At 43.2% G+C, this 15,728-nt stretch overlaps 1 protein-coding gene across 4 annotated transcripts in view; it reads left to right on the top strand.

The window, feature by feature from the left end:
• The window catches only part of LOC146550612 (voltage-gated potassium channel subunit beta-2-like), a 257,376-nt gene that overhangs the window by 206,364 nt on the left and 35,284 nt on the right, over positions 1 to 15,728 (top strand). For 3 of the 4 annotated variants that reach the window (XM_085259375.1, XM_085259373.1, XM_085259374.1), the window contains 3 exons: positions 4,126 to 4,220; positions 11,214 to 11,334; positions 11,572 to 11,660. The exons of the other annotated variant lie outside the window; for it this stretch is intronic. In XM_085259375.1, the coding sequence (XP_085115501.1) occupies positions 4,126 to 4,220; positions 11,214 to 11,334; positions 11,572 to 11,660 (305 nt within the window). The remainder of the gene's footprint in view (positions 1 to 4,125; positions 4,221 to 11,213; positions 11,335 to 11,571; positions 11,661 to 15,728) is intronic. 4 annotated transcript variants of the gene reach the window in all.

Below are 15,728 nucleotides of genomic sequence, written 5' to 3'. Positions count from 1 at the left end.
GTACCTTGTCCGATAGCCAGGTTTCTGTGAGGCAGATCACGCACCAGTCCCGCATCTCTTGCTGGAATGAGATCCGTGCCCGAAGCTCGCACAGCTTGTTCTCCAGAGACTGCACATTAGCCAGTAATAAACTAGATAACGGTGGTCTGTTAGTGCGCCGTCTCAGTCGAACCAGAACGCCAGATCTTCTCCCTCTGCGTCGGCGTTTGCGGCCTCCAGGGCCAGAGAACAAAAGCGTCTCAGGTGAGATGAATGAGGGTCTGCAAACGGAGCGTCCGTGTTGCAAAACTTGAACTCCGGAAAGTTATAAGAAAGACCGTCTTTTATGTCCAGTAAGGTTTGTCGGTCGTACACAAGGAGACGTGCTACTCGCGAAAAAATAAAGGAAAAGTAAAATTAAACACAGAAAAACAGCTGTTGCTTGGGGGAGCTCGCGGCGAGGCTGTCATACTCGGCGCCATCTTGTTTATGAACCTCTGATCTAAACAAATTTAACACATCATATTATAATAATTATTTTCTTGTACTCACACTACCTGTGGTTAGGGATGGGTATCGTTTAGGTTTTATCCGATACTGGTGCCAAACTGGTACTTTTGAAATGGTGCTGGTGCTTAAACGGTGCTCGAACCGGAGCTTAGAGAAATGCGAACACAAACTTTGTCCAAAAACCTCTTATGTTTTTATTTTTAGCAGTCTCTTTTTTTCTGCAAAATGATAACCAAGTTAGCCTTTTCTGTTGATACAACATACCTCCTTTGGTTGGAACCGGTGGCTAGGGCTAGGACTCTCCTATTTGGGTTCTTGGGGGATGTTGCTAACTCCAGGTTCGATAACAGGCACCACTCCCGCAATATATGTGCTTGGTGTGAGGTCTTGCAGCAAGCTATCAAATATGGTGCTCTTCTGGGGTTTTAAAAATACGCTATGCGTGTTTCATCAGATTCGAGGTGTTACCTCCTTTGCACAGTATCACCTTAGGCTGCTGAGTTTGCATCTTTTGCTGTGAAGTACAGCCAGACTTTTGACCACTTTGCCTTGAGCATTTTTAATCTGTAGCTCTGCTCTAAAAGAACGCACATACCTGGGCCTGCCTACTATCCCTGGAAAGGTAAAATGATTGGCTAGAATCGAAAATGTATGACATCTCAGGAAAAAAAAGCACCGAAATAAAGCACCAAAATGCACTGGGTGCCATAATGGCACCGGATATCGGTACCCATCCCGACCTGTGGTACTATGTGACTGTGTGCGTGGGTTGTGTAAAATGTAATTATTGACAAGAGTCAACAAGCACTGATAGTGTAATCTACAGCTGTGGCCAAACGTTTAGAGAATGAGAAGTCTTGGGTTTTTTTTTGTTTGTTAAAGTTTCTTTTTACAAACTTTGCTGTTTCAATAATAGTTGTATACCATATTATATCACTTCAAACAGAGGTGATCCAGTAATGCTGCACTAATGAATTAAACTATTCACTTTAGCTAACGTTATGTTGTGCAAGACATTAATAAACCTAAAATACAATGTTTTGGACATTCATTTGTATATTTCCCTACTGTAGGGGGCTCTGAGAGGGTACAATATGACAACTGTGGAATTCTATAAGAAACAGTCAATCATATTTGTTTGTCAAAGCTGAACCAAAGGCAAACTACGCCAAATTATAAGCATAAAAGTTACTGTACAACTATCATTTTTTAACATGACGCTTGTTCTTATACATGTGATACATTTATTACCAACCAGAGAGTTTATCTGCTGACTTTTGAAGTCTTAATCCAGCTCCAGCTCAAGATAATGTAGATTCCCATCAGTAACAGCTTCGTTCCACTGATAAAATGTAGTTCTATTAATCTGCGCTCAATTACCCTGGAAGCGGAACTGGATGCAAGTAACAAAAAAAAAGAATTTTGGAACTGAAATTCCAACTGAAACTGAATGGTGATAAATGAAACTGAAATTATTCAAGAGCTACATTTTTAAAGGACAAAATACAGTTTCAAAGCAAATTAATTAACTTCAAATTCAGTTTCTGATGGCACAAAGGTCTGCCCATAGTACTGGCCATGTTCCTGGCACTTCGGCACTTCCTGTCTCGATTGTGTGGTTGTCTAGACAGACAGCACAGTTGCCGCAGCCTATATCAACCAGCAGGAGGAGCTGGGCTCTCCTCCCCTCTGCAAACTGGCCGCCCAGCTGTGGCAGTGGGCTCACTGCCAATTCCTCTCCCTCTGGGCAGTTCATGTGCCAAGTTCCCTGAACATGGCAGCAGACATTATGTCCAGGGGCAGTCCATGCCCAGGGGAGTAAAGGGCAGAGGTTGACTTCTTTGCCTCCAGGAAATTGACACACTTGCCCTCTGTACTTCTCCCTGAAGTCCGACGACACCCCTCTAGGGTGAGGTGCCCTTGTGCATCCCTGGCCCCAGGCACTCCTTTACACCTTCCCCCCTTTCTTCCTCCTCCACTCGGTCCTCCGCCCTGGTTTTAAGTAATCCCACCCCTCCTGGATGGCATGCCCTGGGACCTCCTGCCCCAGGCCGGAGGGTCGCTCTTCCATCCTTTCCCCGCAAGGCTGCGGCTGATGGCCTGGCCCCTGAGGAGGAGAGGCTGCGCTCCTTACGACTTCCTGCCCCTGTTGTGAACACCATGCAGGAAACTTGTGCACCATCCACGAGGGCTTCCTACTGCTATCACTGGGGAGTGTTTGCTTCCTGGTGCGTGGTCCACAGGCTGGACCCCATGGTGTAACAGTTGATGCCATGGTGGTCCATGGACTGGACACCCAAATTGCCACAGTCAATACCATCCTGCAGTCCCAGCTAGAGGCAGGCAGAGCTGCTGTTATCCTTCATGGGTTAGTGGCTGTGATTAAGGCTGTTCACCTTGGTCGCTCAGTGCTCAGCAACTGAGCACTGAGCGACCAAGGTGAACAGCCAACTGCAAAATCAAAGCAGCGTCAGCGTTGCGCTAACGCTGCTTTGATTTCGCGTTTGCTAGGGGTGTCCAGGACCTAACAGCTCGGTTTCCCCTTGGGACCTGGAACTGGTCCTTAGTGCCCTCCAGTGCCCTCCATTTGAGCCCCTGGAAGATGCTAAGTTGAAGTGGCTATCGCTTAAGACCACCTTCTGGCCATAACTTCCACCAGAAGAATAAGTGAGCTCCATGCACTGTCGGCCACAGTGACTGCTTGATGGGAAGGGGGTGGTCCTCGGACCCAACCCTGCATTCTTGCCTTCTTGCCACAAGTCCTCTCGGACTTTTACTTTTCTCAGACAGTTGAGCAGCACTCAGCTCCCACTGAAGGGTTGGAATGAGAGGCAGCTCTGCGTCTGCAGGCTCTGTGACCTATCCGAGCTCTGGTTCTGTATGTTGCACGTACCCCGTCACTTTGGACAATGGACTAGTGGTCTAAGTCCCAGTTAATCCTGCAGGCTTATGCTTCAGTAGGAGCTCCTCTTCCCTCAGGTGTTCAGGCCCACTTGACCTGCAGGGTGGACTTCTTGGGCCATATGGAGGGGCGCTGCCCTCTTGGCCATTTGTACATTGATGACTTTGTCCTCGGCCACCACCTTTACGCAAATTTTCCGCTTGAACGTGGCAGCCTGCTCATCTCTTGAGAGCAGATGCTGGGTGCCCATTGGTGGTAGCCATCGTTCCCCGGTCAGCCTAGCATCTTGTGGGCTGACCTAGAGTGGCCGCTCAGTTGCAGTCCTTACGTCTTTTGGGACCAGTTCAGGCCAGTCTTGCGTCTGGCGAAGCCCTGACCGGGGTGGCATATGTATATGTACATTTGTAAATAGTTTGTAAATACATTCTGGGATTTGGTTGCACTGTCTTCTCGTGGGGTGTCTTACAGAGTTACCCCGTACATATGGAATATATAGCAAACTGGAGAGTCTCGATATGATAGAGAATGTAAGGTTACATTGTAACCTTTGTTCTCTGGGTCATACCCCATACATATGGAATATGTAATGGAGTGGAGAGATATTATCTCACTCAGAGAACCAAGGTTACAATGTAACCATATGTTAAGTGGCCTTCTGAACACCGATTCATAATCTGGAAATTAAAGAAATAATTTTTTAAAATATTCTGTATGTATTCCTTTTGGACATGCAGGCATTGGAGCTATGACATGGTGTCCACTGGCTTGTGGGATCATCTCAGGGAAATATAACAATGGAATCCCTCCTTATTCACGTGCTTCACTTAAGGTAATATCCCAATATTTAATATCCATCTGGTATTAAACAAAGGAACTGTAATGGTCCTGGGTTGTTTGACCCAGTTTTTTGTGTTTCATTGTATTTTGATATTCATTGTTTATGTTTTGGCTCATTGAGTCTTTTTTGAGTCTGTGTTCCGTCATGCTACCTGTTCCAAGGTTGCCTAGTTTCAGCTCTTTATTCATTTAGACTCCTTATGTCATCTTCCCTTGTGTTGAAGTTCCCCTTGTTGTTGTGTGTGTCTTACCTCTTATGTTATGCCTGCGTGGTTTATGTTGTCAAGTTCGGGTCACGTCTGTGTTCCGTCATGCTACCTGTTTTATGTTGAAAGTTGTTGGGTCTGTGTTTCCACAAGCCCCGCTAATTCTAGAAGAAAACAAGACAGTCGATCGATTATTTGCGCAAGGGAGGCCTCGTCTGTGTCCACCACGAAAATGACCCTCAGATCTGACCTCCTCCTGCTACCTTTTATTGAGAGACAGTTCACACAAAACACGTCAGAACAAAGCCACGCCCCCTTAGTTCTAAGACAAAGCATTGTATGTATATGTGTGAACTTCTGTAAGAATGTGTGTGTGTGTGTGTGTGTGTGTGTGTGTGTGTGTGTGTGTGTGTGTGTGTGTGTCAGACCTCCTGCTGACCAAAGGGTCGTAAACGCAGGAAGCTTACATCAAAAGAAGCAGATCTTCCAGATAGGATGTATCTGCAATAAAACATTACAGCCCCCCACCAGAACCTCAAGAATCTGGGGGGAAGGACAGTGGACTTTCTTTCATCAGAGCTGGCAAGCATAGAAATGACAACATTTAACAATTCACTCTAATAAAAGTCCTTGTGTTTCTTTGCTCATTGTATTTAGTCTTACTCTCCCCTGTGTTGTCATTGTTTCATTGTAGTCAGAGCTGTGCCCTCCTGTGTCTCCACTTTCCCTGATTACCTCATGCGTGCGTTTAGTCCTATATATATATATATATATATATATATATATATACTAGGGGTGCAACGATATTCGTATCGATATTGAACCGTTCGATACAGTGCTTTCGGTTCGGTACGCATATGTATCGAACAATACAACATTTGTAATTTATTTTATCAACTTTCCTTCTGACGATGCTGTCTGTGTTGAGCGCTCAGTGAATCTGCGTTCGACTACTCCGCCTAGGCTGCACTGTCGAGCGCAGATCCACTGAGCGCTCAACACAGACAGCATAGTCAGAAGGAAGAGCGCAGGGCAAGCTAGCGAGACAGAAGTTAAGCTCCCCTTGCAACATGGACCTCCCCCACCCTCATTCAGATCTGGCGTTTGGAATTATTTTGGTTTTCATGTGACGTATGACCCTGAAAGTAAGCGAGTCATGGACTAAAGTAAAACAGTATGTTGGATGTGCCATGCAATGCTCAATTACATGGGTGGGAACTAGTGTGTTAGCGCAGTTAGCTCGTTAACGTGTTGGCCGTCTAGCCCCATGCACGGGGCGATCGGCGGTAGCTCGTTAACGGAGATTTGCCGTGTTGTGGCGTTAAGATCATTTCAACGAGATTAACCTGAAAGCACTAGTGGGAACACAACGAATATGACTGCACGTTTACGCCGACATCATCCTAGTGCAAAGACAAAAACAACAAGCATGCTACTGACTTTAGCCGAGTCATTTAGACAGCTGTTAGCACATGATTCTCCTTATGCTGCTGAGAATATAGCCCAGAAGAAGCGTATAATATAGCTTTTATTTTGGAAAGAGACATTTCTCTGTAATAAACTCTCTTTTCCAAAGATGAGTGATTCCTCAATCAGATACAGACAGGTCTTGCAATATCGCTAGCCCGACGTCCTGGGGCTAGCGATTTTTTTCAGCCGGGCTACCAAAATCTATCTCTTCCCTGCCCGTTGGGCTATTGTAGGAAGGAAAAATATATGTCAATGCTTTTGCATTCTTTCAGAAATGTAGCTGGGTAATTATGTCATTGGCATCGGTGAGCCACTGTCAATATGTGACATATTGAAATCGCGTTTGAATTTGCGCTTGTTTTTTTGCTTTCACTTTGCAATCGTGCGAACTGTGTATAGAGAGCGACAGCACTGATCTGTGAGTGATGATAATTTGTGCACCAATTCCTCTGACATCGTCTTATTAATCGTTAGCTTACTATGCAAACATGACAAGTGAAATCTCCCGCAGCAAGCTTAAACATGTGAGAGGTTGATCGCGCAGAGAATCGCTGAGCTTATGTGAGTGCGTGTGTAAAAGCAGCAGGATATATATTTTAGTTCTGCTGAGCCAAATAAGACAGGTCAGGGTGAAGAAGTGACAGCCAAAGAAAAGCTTACCACAAAACGGTGAAGTTATGACAAATCAGACTATAAGGCAAAAAGAAAGTGCAGCTTTATGGTTTCATGGACAAAATAATTTCTGTGGCTGCAATATGATGAGCTAAATAACCAGGGCTGCACATAAGTGGTCCGCAGGTGTGCATTTGCTGTCAAAATAAAAAACACGCACAAGGGTTAGGGTTAAATTTAAAAACTGTACTTTTGAGTTAAAATATATATTTATAATTTTAATAAATGACAAATTAAAAAGGCATGAACATTTTTTTGTATCGAAAAAATATCGAACCGTGACACCAAAGTATCGAACCGAACCGAACCGTGAATTTTGTGTATCGTTGCACCCCTAATATAAATATATATATATATATATATATATATATATATATATATATATATATATATATATATATATATATATATATATGTGTGTGTGTGTGTGTGTGTGTGTGTGTGTGTTAGAAGTCATTATTTTCCTGTATAAATCGTTGGTTGTTACGATAAAAAATGTCAGTTAAATATATCATATAGGAGACACACACAGTAATATTTGAGAAGTGGAATGAAGTTTATCGGATTTACAGAAAGTGTGCAATATATATATATATATATATATATAAACAGTGGGATGCAAAGTTACATATATATTAGGGGTGCAACGATACTCATATCGATATTGAACCGTTCGATACAGTGCTTTCGGTTCATTACGATCTGCGTTCGACTACTCTGCCTAGGCTGTACTGTCGAATGCAGATCCACTGAGCGCAGCGCAAACTAGCAAGACAGAAGCTAAGCTCGTTGCAACATGGCAACTACCTCAGTGCTACCCAAAATTGAACCTCCCCCACCCTCATTCAGATCTGGCGTTTGGAACTATCTTGGTTTTCATGTGAAGCGAGACCCTGATGGTAAGTGTGCCATGGACAAAAGTAAAACAGTATGTTGGATGTGCCACGCAATGCTCAATTTTTGGGAACTAGTGCAATAGCGCAGTTAGCTTGTTAACGTGTTGACGCCATCCAGCCCCAAGCACGGGGCAATCCGCGGTAACTTGTTAACGGAGATTTGCTGCGTTATGGCGTTAATGTCATTTTAACGAGATTAACGCTGACAACACTGGTGGGAACACAACAAATATGACTGCACATTTATGCCGACATCATCCTAGTGCAAAGACAAGTGGAAGCAGACAAAAACAACAAGCACGCATGCTACACACTTTACCCGAGTCATTTAGACAGCCGTTAGCACATGATTCTCCTTACCTGATACGTTTAATATGCTGCTGAGAGTATACCTCAGAAGAAGCGTATAGTATAGCTTTTATTTTGGAAAGAGCCATTTCTCTGTAATAAATTCTCTTTTCCAAAGATAAGTGATTTCTCGATTAGATAGATTTATTTTTATTTTGTTGTTTCAGCAACATTAAATTTAAAAACTGTGCTTTTGAGTTAAAATATATATTTCTAATTTTAATAAATGATAAATTACAAAGGCATGAACATTTGTTTTTGTATCGAAAAAATATCGAACCGTGACACCAAAGTATCGAACCGAATCGAACCGTGAATTTTGTGTATTGTTGCACCCCTAATATATATATATACACTCAACAAAAATATAAACGCAACACCTTTGTTACTGCTCCCATTCCCCATGGGATGGACGTAGAGACCTAAAATTCATTCCAGATACACAATATAACCATCCCTCCCAAACAGTGGTCACAAATCAGTCCAAATGTGTGGTAGTGGGCACATCTGCTATATTGAGATAATCCATCCCACCTCACAGGTGTGCCACATCAGGATGCTGATCTGACATCATGAGTAGTGCACAGGTGTACCTCAGACTGCCCACAACAAAAGGCCACCCTGGAATGTGCAGTTTTGTCTCACAGCAAAATGCCACAGATGCCACAAGCAATGAGGGAGCGTGCAATTGGCATGCTGACAGCAGGAATGTCAACCAGATCTGTCGCCCGTGCATTGAATGTTCATTTCTCAACCATAAGCCGTCTCCACAGGCGTTTCAGAGAATATGGCAGCACATCCAACCGGCCTCACAACCGCAGACCTCGTGTAACCACACCAGCCCAGGACCTCCACATCCAGCAGGTTCACCTCCAAGATCGTCTGAGACCAGCCACCCAGACAGCTGCTGGAACAATTGGTTTGCACAACCAAACAATTTCTGCACAAACTGTGAGAAACCGTCTCAGGGACGCTCAACTGCATGCCCGTCGTCCTCATCGGGGTCTTGACCTGACTCCAGCTCGTCGCCGTAACAGACTTGTGTGGGCAAATGCTCACATTCGATGGCGTCTGGCACGTTGGAGAGGTGTGCGCTTCACGGATTAATCATGGTTCACATTGTTCAGGGCAGATGGCAGCTGAGAATGTCCCAGTTCTTGCATGGCCAGAATACTCACCGGACATGTCACCCATTGAGCATGTTCGGGATGTGCTTGACCGGCGTATACGACAGCGTGTACCAGTTCCCACGAATATCCAACAACCTTGCACAGCCATTGAAGTGGAGTGGACCAACATTCCACAGGCCACAATTGACAATCTGATAGACTCCATGCGACGATGTGTTGCACTGCATGAGGCAAATGGTGGTCACACCAGATACTGACCGGTTCTGGGTCCCCAGACCCCCAATAGCGCAAAAAACTGCACATTCCAGGGTGGCCTTTTGTTGTGGGCAGTCTGAGGTACACCTGTGCACTACTCATGATGTCAGATCAGCATCCTGATGTGGCACACCTGTGAGGTGGGATGGATTATCTCAATATAGCAGATGTGCCCACTACCACACATTTGGACTGATTTGTGACCACTGTTTGGGAGGGATGGTTATATTGTGTATCTGGAATGAATTTTAGGTCTCTACGTCCATCCCATGGGGAATGGGAGCAGTAACAAAGGTGTTGCGTTTATATTTTTGTTGAGTGTATATATAAGATAAAAGTAAATCATAAAATTCAATTGTCTAGGAGTGTTAAGCTGGGAGGTGTATCCTGGACACAAGCAAGGTTGTAAGGTTGTAATTTTTCTGTTTTTTAAATTTCTATTACAAAAGGGCCATTATAGGTTTTCCAATTTAGTTTGTAATTGAGTATTTTTCTAAGACAGCTAAACTTTCTGACCCAGAGCGCAATTAGGGGTCAGGGTCCAGTGACGATCTTCCCATCTCTTGTTTTCGTCCGGCCTCTTGAGGAGAGACACCTTGGCCATTCACCATATCTGACACTGGCGATGAAGGTGGTATTGAACTGAGGAGACCGACAGTTCATTTTCCTGAATGGGGAACAGGCATGGTTAATACCCCAATAAGACTTCAAATGGGGACAAACTGGCAGCAGAGGAGGTCAAGGAGTTGTGGGTGTACTCAGCTCAAGCCAAATGCAAGCTTCAGGTTGACTGAGATTGGACCATGCAACGAAGAGCAGCCTCCTGCTCCTGGTTAGACCTCTCTGCCATTTTTATGTCTGTGAAATCCAGAAGAGATTCTAACCTTGGCTGTCACAGTCCTGGGTGATCCAGTGGTTTGAGTTTATTGTGTTTTTTTTGTCATTTTTGTACTTTGTTAAGTCTAGTTTGTTGTTTCTAAGGATCATTCCATATTACCTGGGTTGTTTTGATTAGGTTTAGTTGTTAGATTTCCCCTTGTGTCTTTACCCCCTGTGTCTCCCTCCGTGTGTCTGTGTTAATATTGTGGTATGAGTTCTTGTGCCATTTTTCCCGTCGTGTTTTATTCTGTTATGTTTATCTATGTTCCCCAGTTCCTTCTCTCTCTCCAGTCTGTGCCTCTATGTACTTCTTGTTTTACTTTGATAGTCTCCCATCAGCTTGCCCTTCCCTGTCTCATCTGTGTATTTTGTGCCTGCCGTGCCTTCCAGCTGATTCTTCTTTGCCCTGTATCCCTCTGTGTATTTATGTCAGCGTATCCCTCAGTCACGTGTCGTAATCTCCTCATACATGGCTGTGTGTTTCCCTATGTGTCTCTCCATGTGTTTAATTTATATTTTCCCAGTGTAGTTTTTCTAAAGTTTTCACTGTCAGCAATAAAGCTGCTTTTTAAGTTTACATTTTCGCCTCCGTGAAGTCTGCATTTAGGTCCTATTCTGCCTGCACACAGCTGTTTTGTGACATCCCAAACTCGAGAGGTGAACTGAGGTCCACACTCCGAGACAATGTCTGGTAATAGAGCCAAAAAACATGGTTCCTGAGGAACTGAGCCATTTCTGAAGCTTAAGGGAGTTGTGGAAGGTGACAGAGTGCATAGCCTTGGAGAACTGTCTATAGATGTTAGTATAGAGTTATTACCCACTGATAGAGCCAGTAATGAAATCAATGGTGATGTAGGACCACGGCTGTCCTGGGACCATCAATGGACACATGTGGCCAGCAGGCAGAGAGTGAGCTGATTTACTCTGGTCACAGATTTAAAAAGCCACAACTCTACAGCTGCCAATGAATCAGAGTGATTCATCTCATCCCAAGAGGACTTCTTGGGTGAAATCTCTAAGAGAATGGCAGTGCTTAGTTTTTTATTTTTAGCTTATTCTTCTCTTTGTAATTTCGGTAAACTAGTTAACAATCAGATTTTCTTACAGTCTGTTTAACTATCTGTAACAGGGTTATCAATGGCTAAAAGACAAGATCCTAAACGAGGAGGGGCACCGCCAGCAGGTGAAGCTAAAGGAGTTGCAGGCAGTTGCTGAAAGAATAGACTGCACTCTTCCCCAACTGGCTATTGGTAAATGAATAACATTACTATATGTATAATAATACACTGGCTTCCCTACATTAAATATTGTTGTATGTTATATTCTCTGCAAATGACTGTAGAAGTAAAAGAAAAAATATAATAAACATAATACAAAACACATTTGTCCTGTGAAAATACAATGCAGTTTTCTAGAAAACATTGTATTTAACTTGATTTGATATCATTGACATTAACATTTTCTCTCTGTGCTGTAAACCCCCACAGCCTGGTGCCTTAGAAATGAAAGGGTAAATTCTGTCCTGTTGGGAGCTTCCAGAACTGACCAACTGATGGAGAATATCAGAGCAATACAGGTATAAATATCTATCAGTTAGTACACAGAACTATAATTGTTCTCAACATAAAATAATACCAAACATGTTCCATTCAGTGTTTGGAGTGCTTTACATAATTTCTGAGTATCCTCTGTGGCAGTGCCCCTGGTGTATTCACTGCTGTTGATAAACAAATTATCGGCAAACCATCCATCATTGTGTGTGAGAGAGTTTGTGTGTAATGAAAGTGGTTAAAGTTCATAGATCAGAGACCTGTATCATTTGCGTCTGTTATGAGGACTAAGACTAGAAAGGTTCTATAATGAAAACACTATTGTCACCATTTATCATTTGATTACTGTTGTATGGTAAATGATAAATAGCCTGTATTTGTATAGCGCTTTACTTAGTCCTTAAGGACCCCAAAGCGCTTTACACTACATTCAGTCATTCACCCATTCACACACACATTCACACACTGGTGATGGCAAGCTACACTGTAGCCACAGCTGCCCTAGGGAGCACTGACAGAGACGAGACTGCTGGGCACTGGAGTAAGTGAATCACCCCTATTTCGACAAATAAACTTAGGGTTATGCCGGTGTCACGTCGGCCATGACGTGGGGCAGCAGAGGGTTACGAAATCTGAAGAAAGTTAAACAAGTCATGAACAGAATAAAATTTTTGCAGTCTAACATTGTGTTTCTTCAGGAAACACATCTGATGCATAATGAGGACTTGAAAATTAAGAGGAGGTGGAGAGGCAAGATCTGGTCTGCATCGTTTAACTCTCAAGCGAGAGGGGTGCATAAATCCATACCACTCCAGGTCCGGCCGGGTTGAGTCAAACAATGATTTTAATGATCACACACGTGGGAGATGGACACCGTACGCAGACAGCATCAGATCTCAAAATGGTGGAGCATTGATCAAACTCTTATAGCCTCTAGTGGCCCCCACCTAATCATAAAAGCCTAAACATTCACATTCTTTCTCTCACACAGTGCCTAAGCTACGACCTTGGCTCCCTGTTTATCTGCTCCTGCTGAGATGGGGCAGAAAACTCCAGTATGTTCTGTTCTCTTCTAATCAGACAAATAAGGCGATGACTTTCTGCGAACAGTATTTCTTATAACTCAGCAGTGTAATGCATCATAAAACAATATCATTCATTCACAATCAATCAGCAGTCTAATGTAATGCAAATCAGTTTAACAAATGCAATAGTTATCACCTTCTTCTAATTCAGGAGAATAATGCAAACTAAAATTACATAATAATTCACAATCTTTAATTAAGGGTCTAACATGGCATAAAATAATATTATAATCCCACACTATACAGCGCTTTATGAAGGAATTGAACTTAATAGCTATCTGGAGGGAAGAAAATCCGGACTTTCTAAAGTTCTCATGTTATTCTGGTGCACACAAGTCCTATTCAAGAATTTACTTATTTTTGATATCTGCAGAGTTGGGACTAAAATCAAGGAATGCTCCAATGAGGCTATTCTAATCTCAGATCATGCTCCCAATTCATTGGTATATCAGGACTTGTGAAAGATGCTAGGATTTGGCGTTGCAAACAAAAATGGTTGGCGGACCCTGGTTTTGTCTTGCTTTTGGATGAACAAATTAGCCTCTATTTTGAAATGAATAAAACAGAAACCTTTGCAAGCATAAGATGGGAGGCTTTTAAGGCTTTTATTAGGGGCCAAATAATTAGATCCAATCCAATCCAAAAGGCAAAAAAGTTAGAGACAAACATAAAGGAATTAGACAATGAATACTATCACACAAGGTCCCCTGAAATACAGCAAAATGTATTGCTGCTTTGGGCCTAATGGAATGAACTCTCTGCCTCAAAAGCTGTGGCCAGTCTGCTGCAACTTAAACAGTTCTTCTACAATCAGGGTGAAAAACCTGGGAAGGTTCTTGCATGACGTCTCAAGCAGCTCCAGAGTGAAAGGGCTATTATCTCACTGCAAAAATGAGCTAGGAGAAATTATTGTGGATCCGGCAGGAGCCTTCAGGAAATATTATGAAGATCTTTACAGTTCAGAAATATCTAATGACCACTCAGAACTAAAAAAGTTTTTAGATAAGATAAATATACCCAATATACCAGAAGACCTTAGGGCTATTTTGGAGAAAGATATCACTGTCGAGGAATTATCTGCTGCAATCGATAGTATTGAATCGGGGAAAAACCCCGGACACGATGGCCTCCCAATTGAAATTTATAAAAAGTTTAAATATAAACTGTTGACTTCCAATTTTAGAAATGTTAACAGAATCCTTTCAAAAGGGCACCTTACCACAGTCCTTGAAAGGAGCACTAGTTAGTCTGCTCCCAAAGGCTGGTAAACCACACAATAAATGTGAAAACTGGAGACCCATCAGTCTGCTTAATGCAGATTTAAAAATACTTTGTAAAATCTTAGCCAAGAGAATCGAAGAAATACTACCTAAAATAATTGGGAGGGATCAGAACGGATTCATTAGGGGCAGACAAGGATTCCACAATGTCCGAAGGATTCTGAACATTCTTTATGACCAAAAGGGGGGCTCTTGACACTGCTTTACTGTCACTTGACACTGAAAAGGCATTCGACAGAGTGGAATGGCCTTTATTTGTTTGAGACTCTGGCGCGCTTTGGTCTGGGAGAGGATTTTTGTTATTGGGTAAGATTACTTTATAAGGAATCATATGCACAGATCCTGACTAACAATAATATCTCAAAAACCATAAAAATAAATCGAGGGTGTAGACAAGGGGACCCTTTGTCCCCACCGTTGTTCATTATTGATTGATTGATTGATTGATTGATCATATATTATGGCAATTGAGCCTTTGGCTATTGCAGCGAGATGATAGTATGATATTATTTCTGGTATAACAATAGGACAGACAGAATATCGCTTAGCCTTGTATGCTGATGATTTAATTATTTTTCTTAAAAATTTTAACAAATCTATCCCGGTGTCACGGTTCTGGGTCAGTTTCGACCCAGTATTTTGAGTTTTGATTGATTAGTTTATTTTTGAATGTTTGTTGTGGTTTTGGGCGTTATGAGTATTATTATTAGAATTCTATGTTTCTGTTTATTCATGTTTAAGGATTTGTTCTCGGTTGTATCTCACGTTTAGTTTAGTTCAGGTTCCATGTGTCATTCTGTCTGTCTGTCTCAGTGTCAGGTCTGCGTCTTGGTGCAGTGTTCTCTTTTCCTGTTTTATTGGGAAGGTCTGCATCTCATGTGAGTGTGTTCAGTTTTACCTGTGTCTCGTCTTGTTGATTATTCCCAGCTGTGTCCACCACCTGTGTGTAATTCCCCTGTGTTTCTCTGTGTGTATTTAAGTCGTGTCCTCTGTCATTGTAGTTGCTGGTCCGTCTGTGTATTCCACCCTGCTTCATCTGTGTGGAAACACCGCCAGGTGTTTCTGCTCACTTTCATTCATGTTCAGGTTCAGGTTCGTGTTCTGTAGTCAGTTTGTTCCCAGTCTAGTTTAGTCCTTGTTCGGTTCGCCTTTTGTCCATTTTTATTTTGTGTTTAATAAACCACCATCACACCTTTACAAGTGCCTGCGTTTGGATCCTCCTTTATTTTCCACGCGGCTCATCTCACTCGCCGTGACAGTACAGACCAGCCAGATATGGATCCAGCGGCATTCACCCCACCCACGGAGCTTCGGGACCTCATAACGAACTCTGCTTCAAAATTAATCAACCTGTGGCTAGAGCATGAGGGAGAAGCATTTCTCTACCTTCTGGAAGCCAGGCTACAACAGCTTATTTCCGATTATCCCTGGCTATTGGACTCACTGCACCCTCTGGTACAAAACTTCATTCTCCACGAACTCCACCTTCACCCCCCCCCCCCGCCGCTACCGCTCGCCCGCTCGTTTCAGTGGAGCACGTGCCGTCCGAACTGCGTACCCGGCCCGTCGGAGCCGACTCCAAGGAGGAAGCGACATTCGCGGCACCGGCGCGGCACCCCACAGCCAGACTTCAGGATGTCAAAACAGCCGGCTGTGGTGGGTGAAACAGACACTCTTTCTGTTCCTTCTGACCCAGATACTAGGTCTATTTCTTCTGGAGCTATTTTTT

Source organism: Mchenga conophoros, linkage group LG20 (assembly GCF_057382185.1).
Source record: "Mchenga conophoros isolate Kocher_MC1m ecotype Shallow Benthic linkage group LG20, M_conophoros_male_GT1.1, whole genome shotgun sequence".
Classification (NCBI taxonomy): domain Eukaryota; kingdom Metazoa; phylum Chordata; class Actinopteri; order Cichliformes; family Cichlidae; genus Mchenga; species Mchenga conophoros.
Note: the sequence above shows the minus strand (reverse complement) of the source record. Positions and strands in the feature narration are given on the sequence as shown.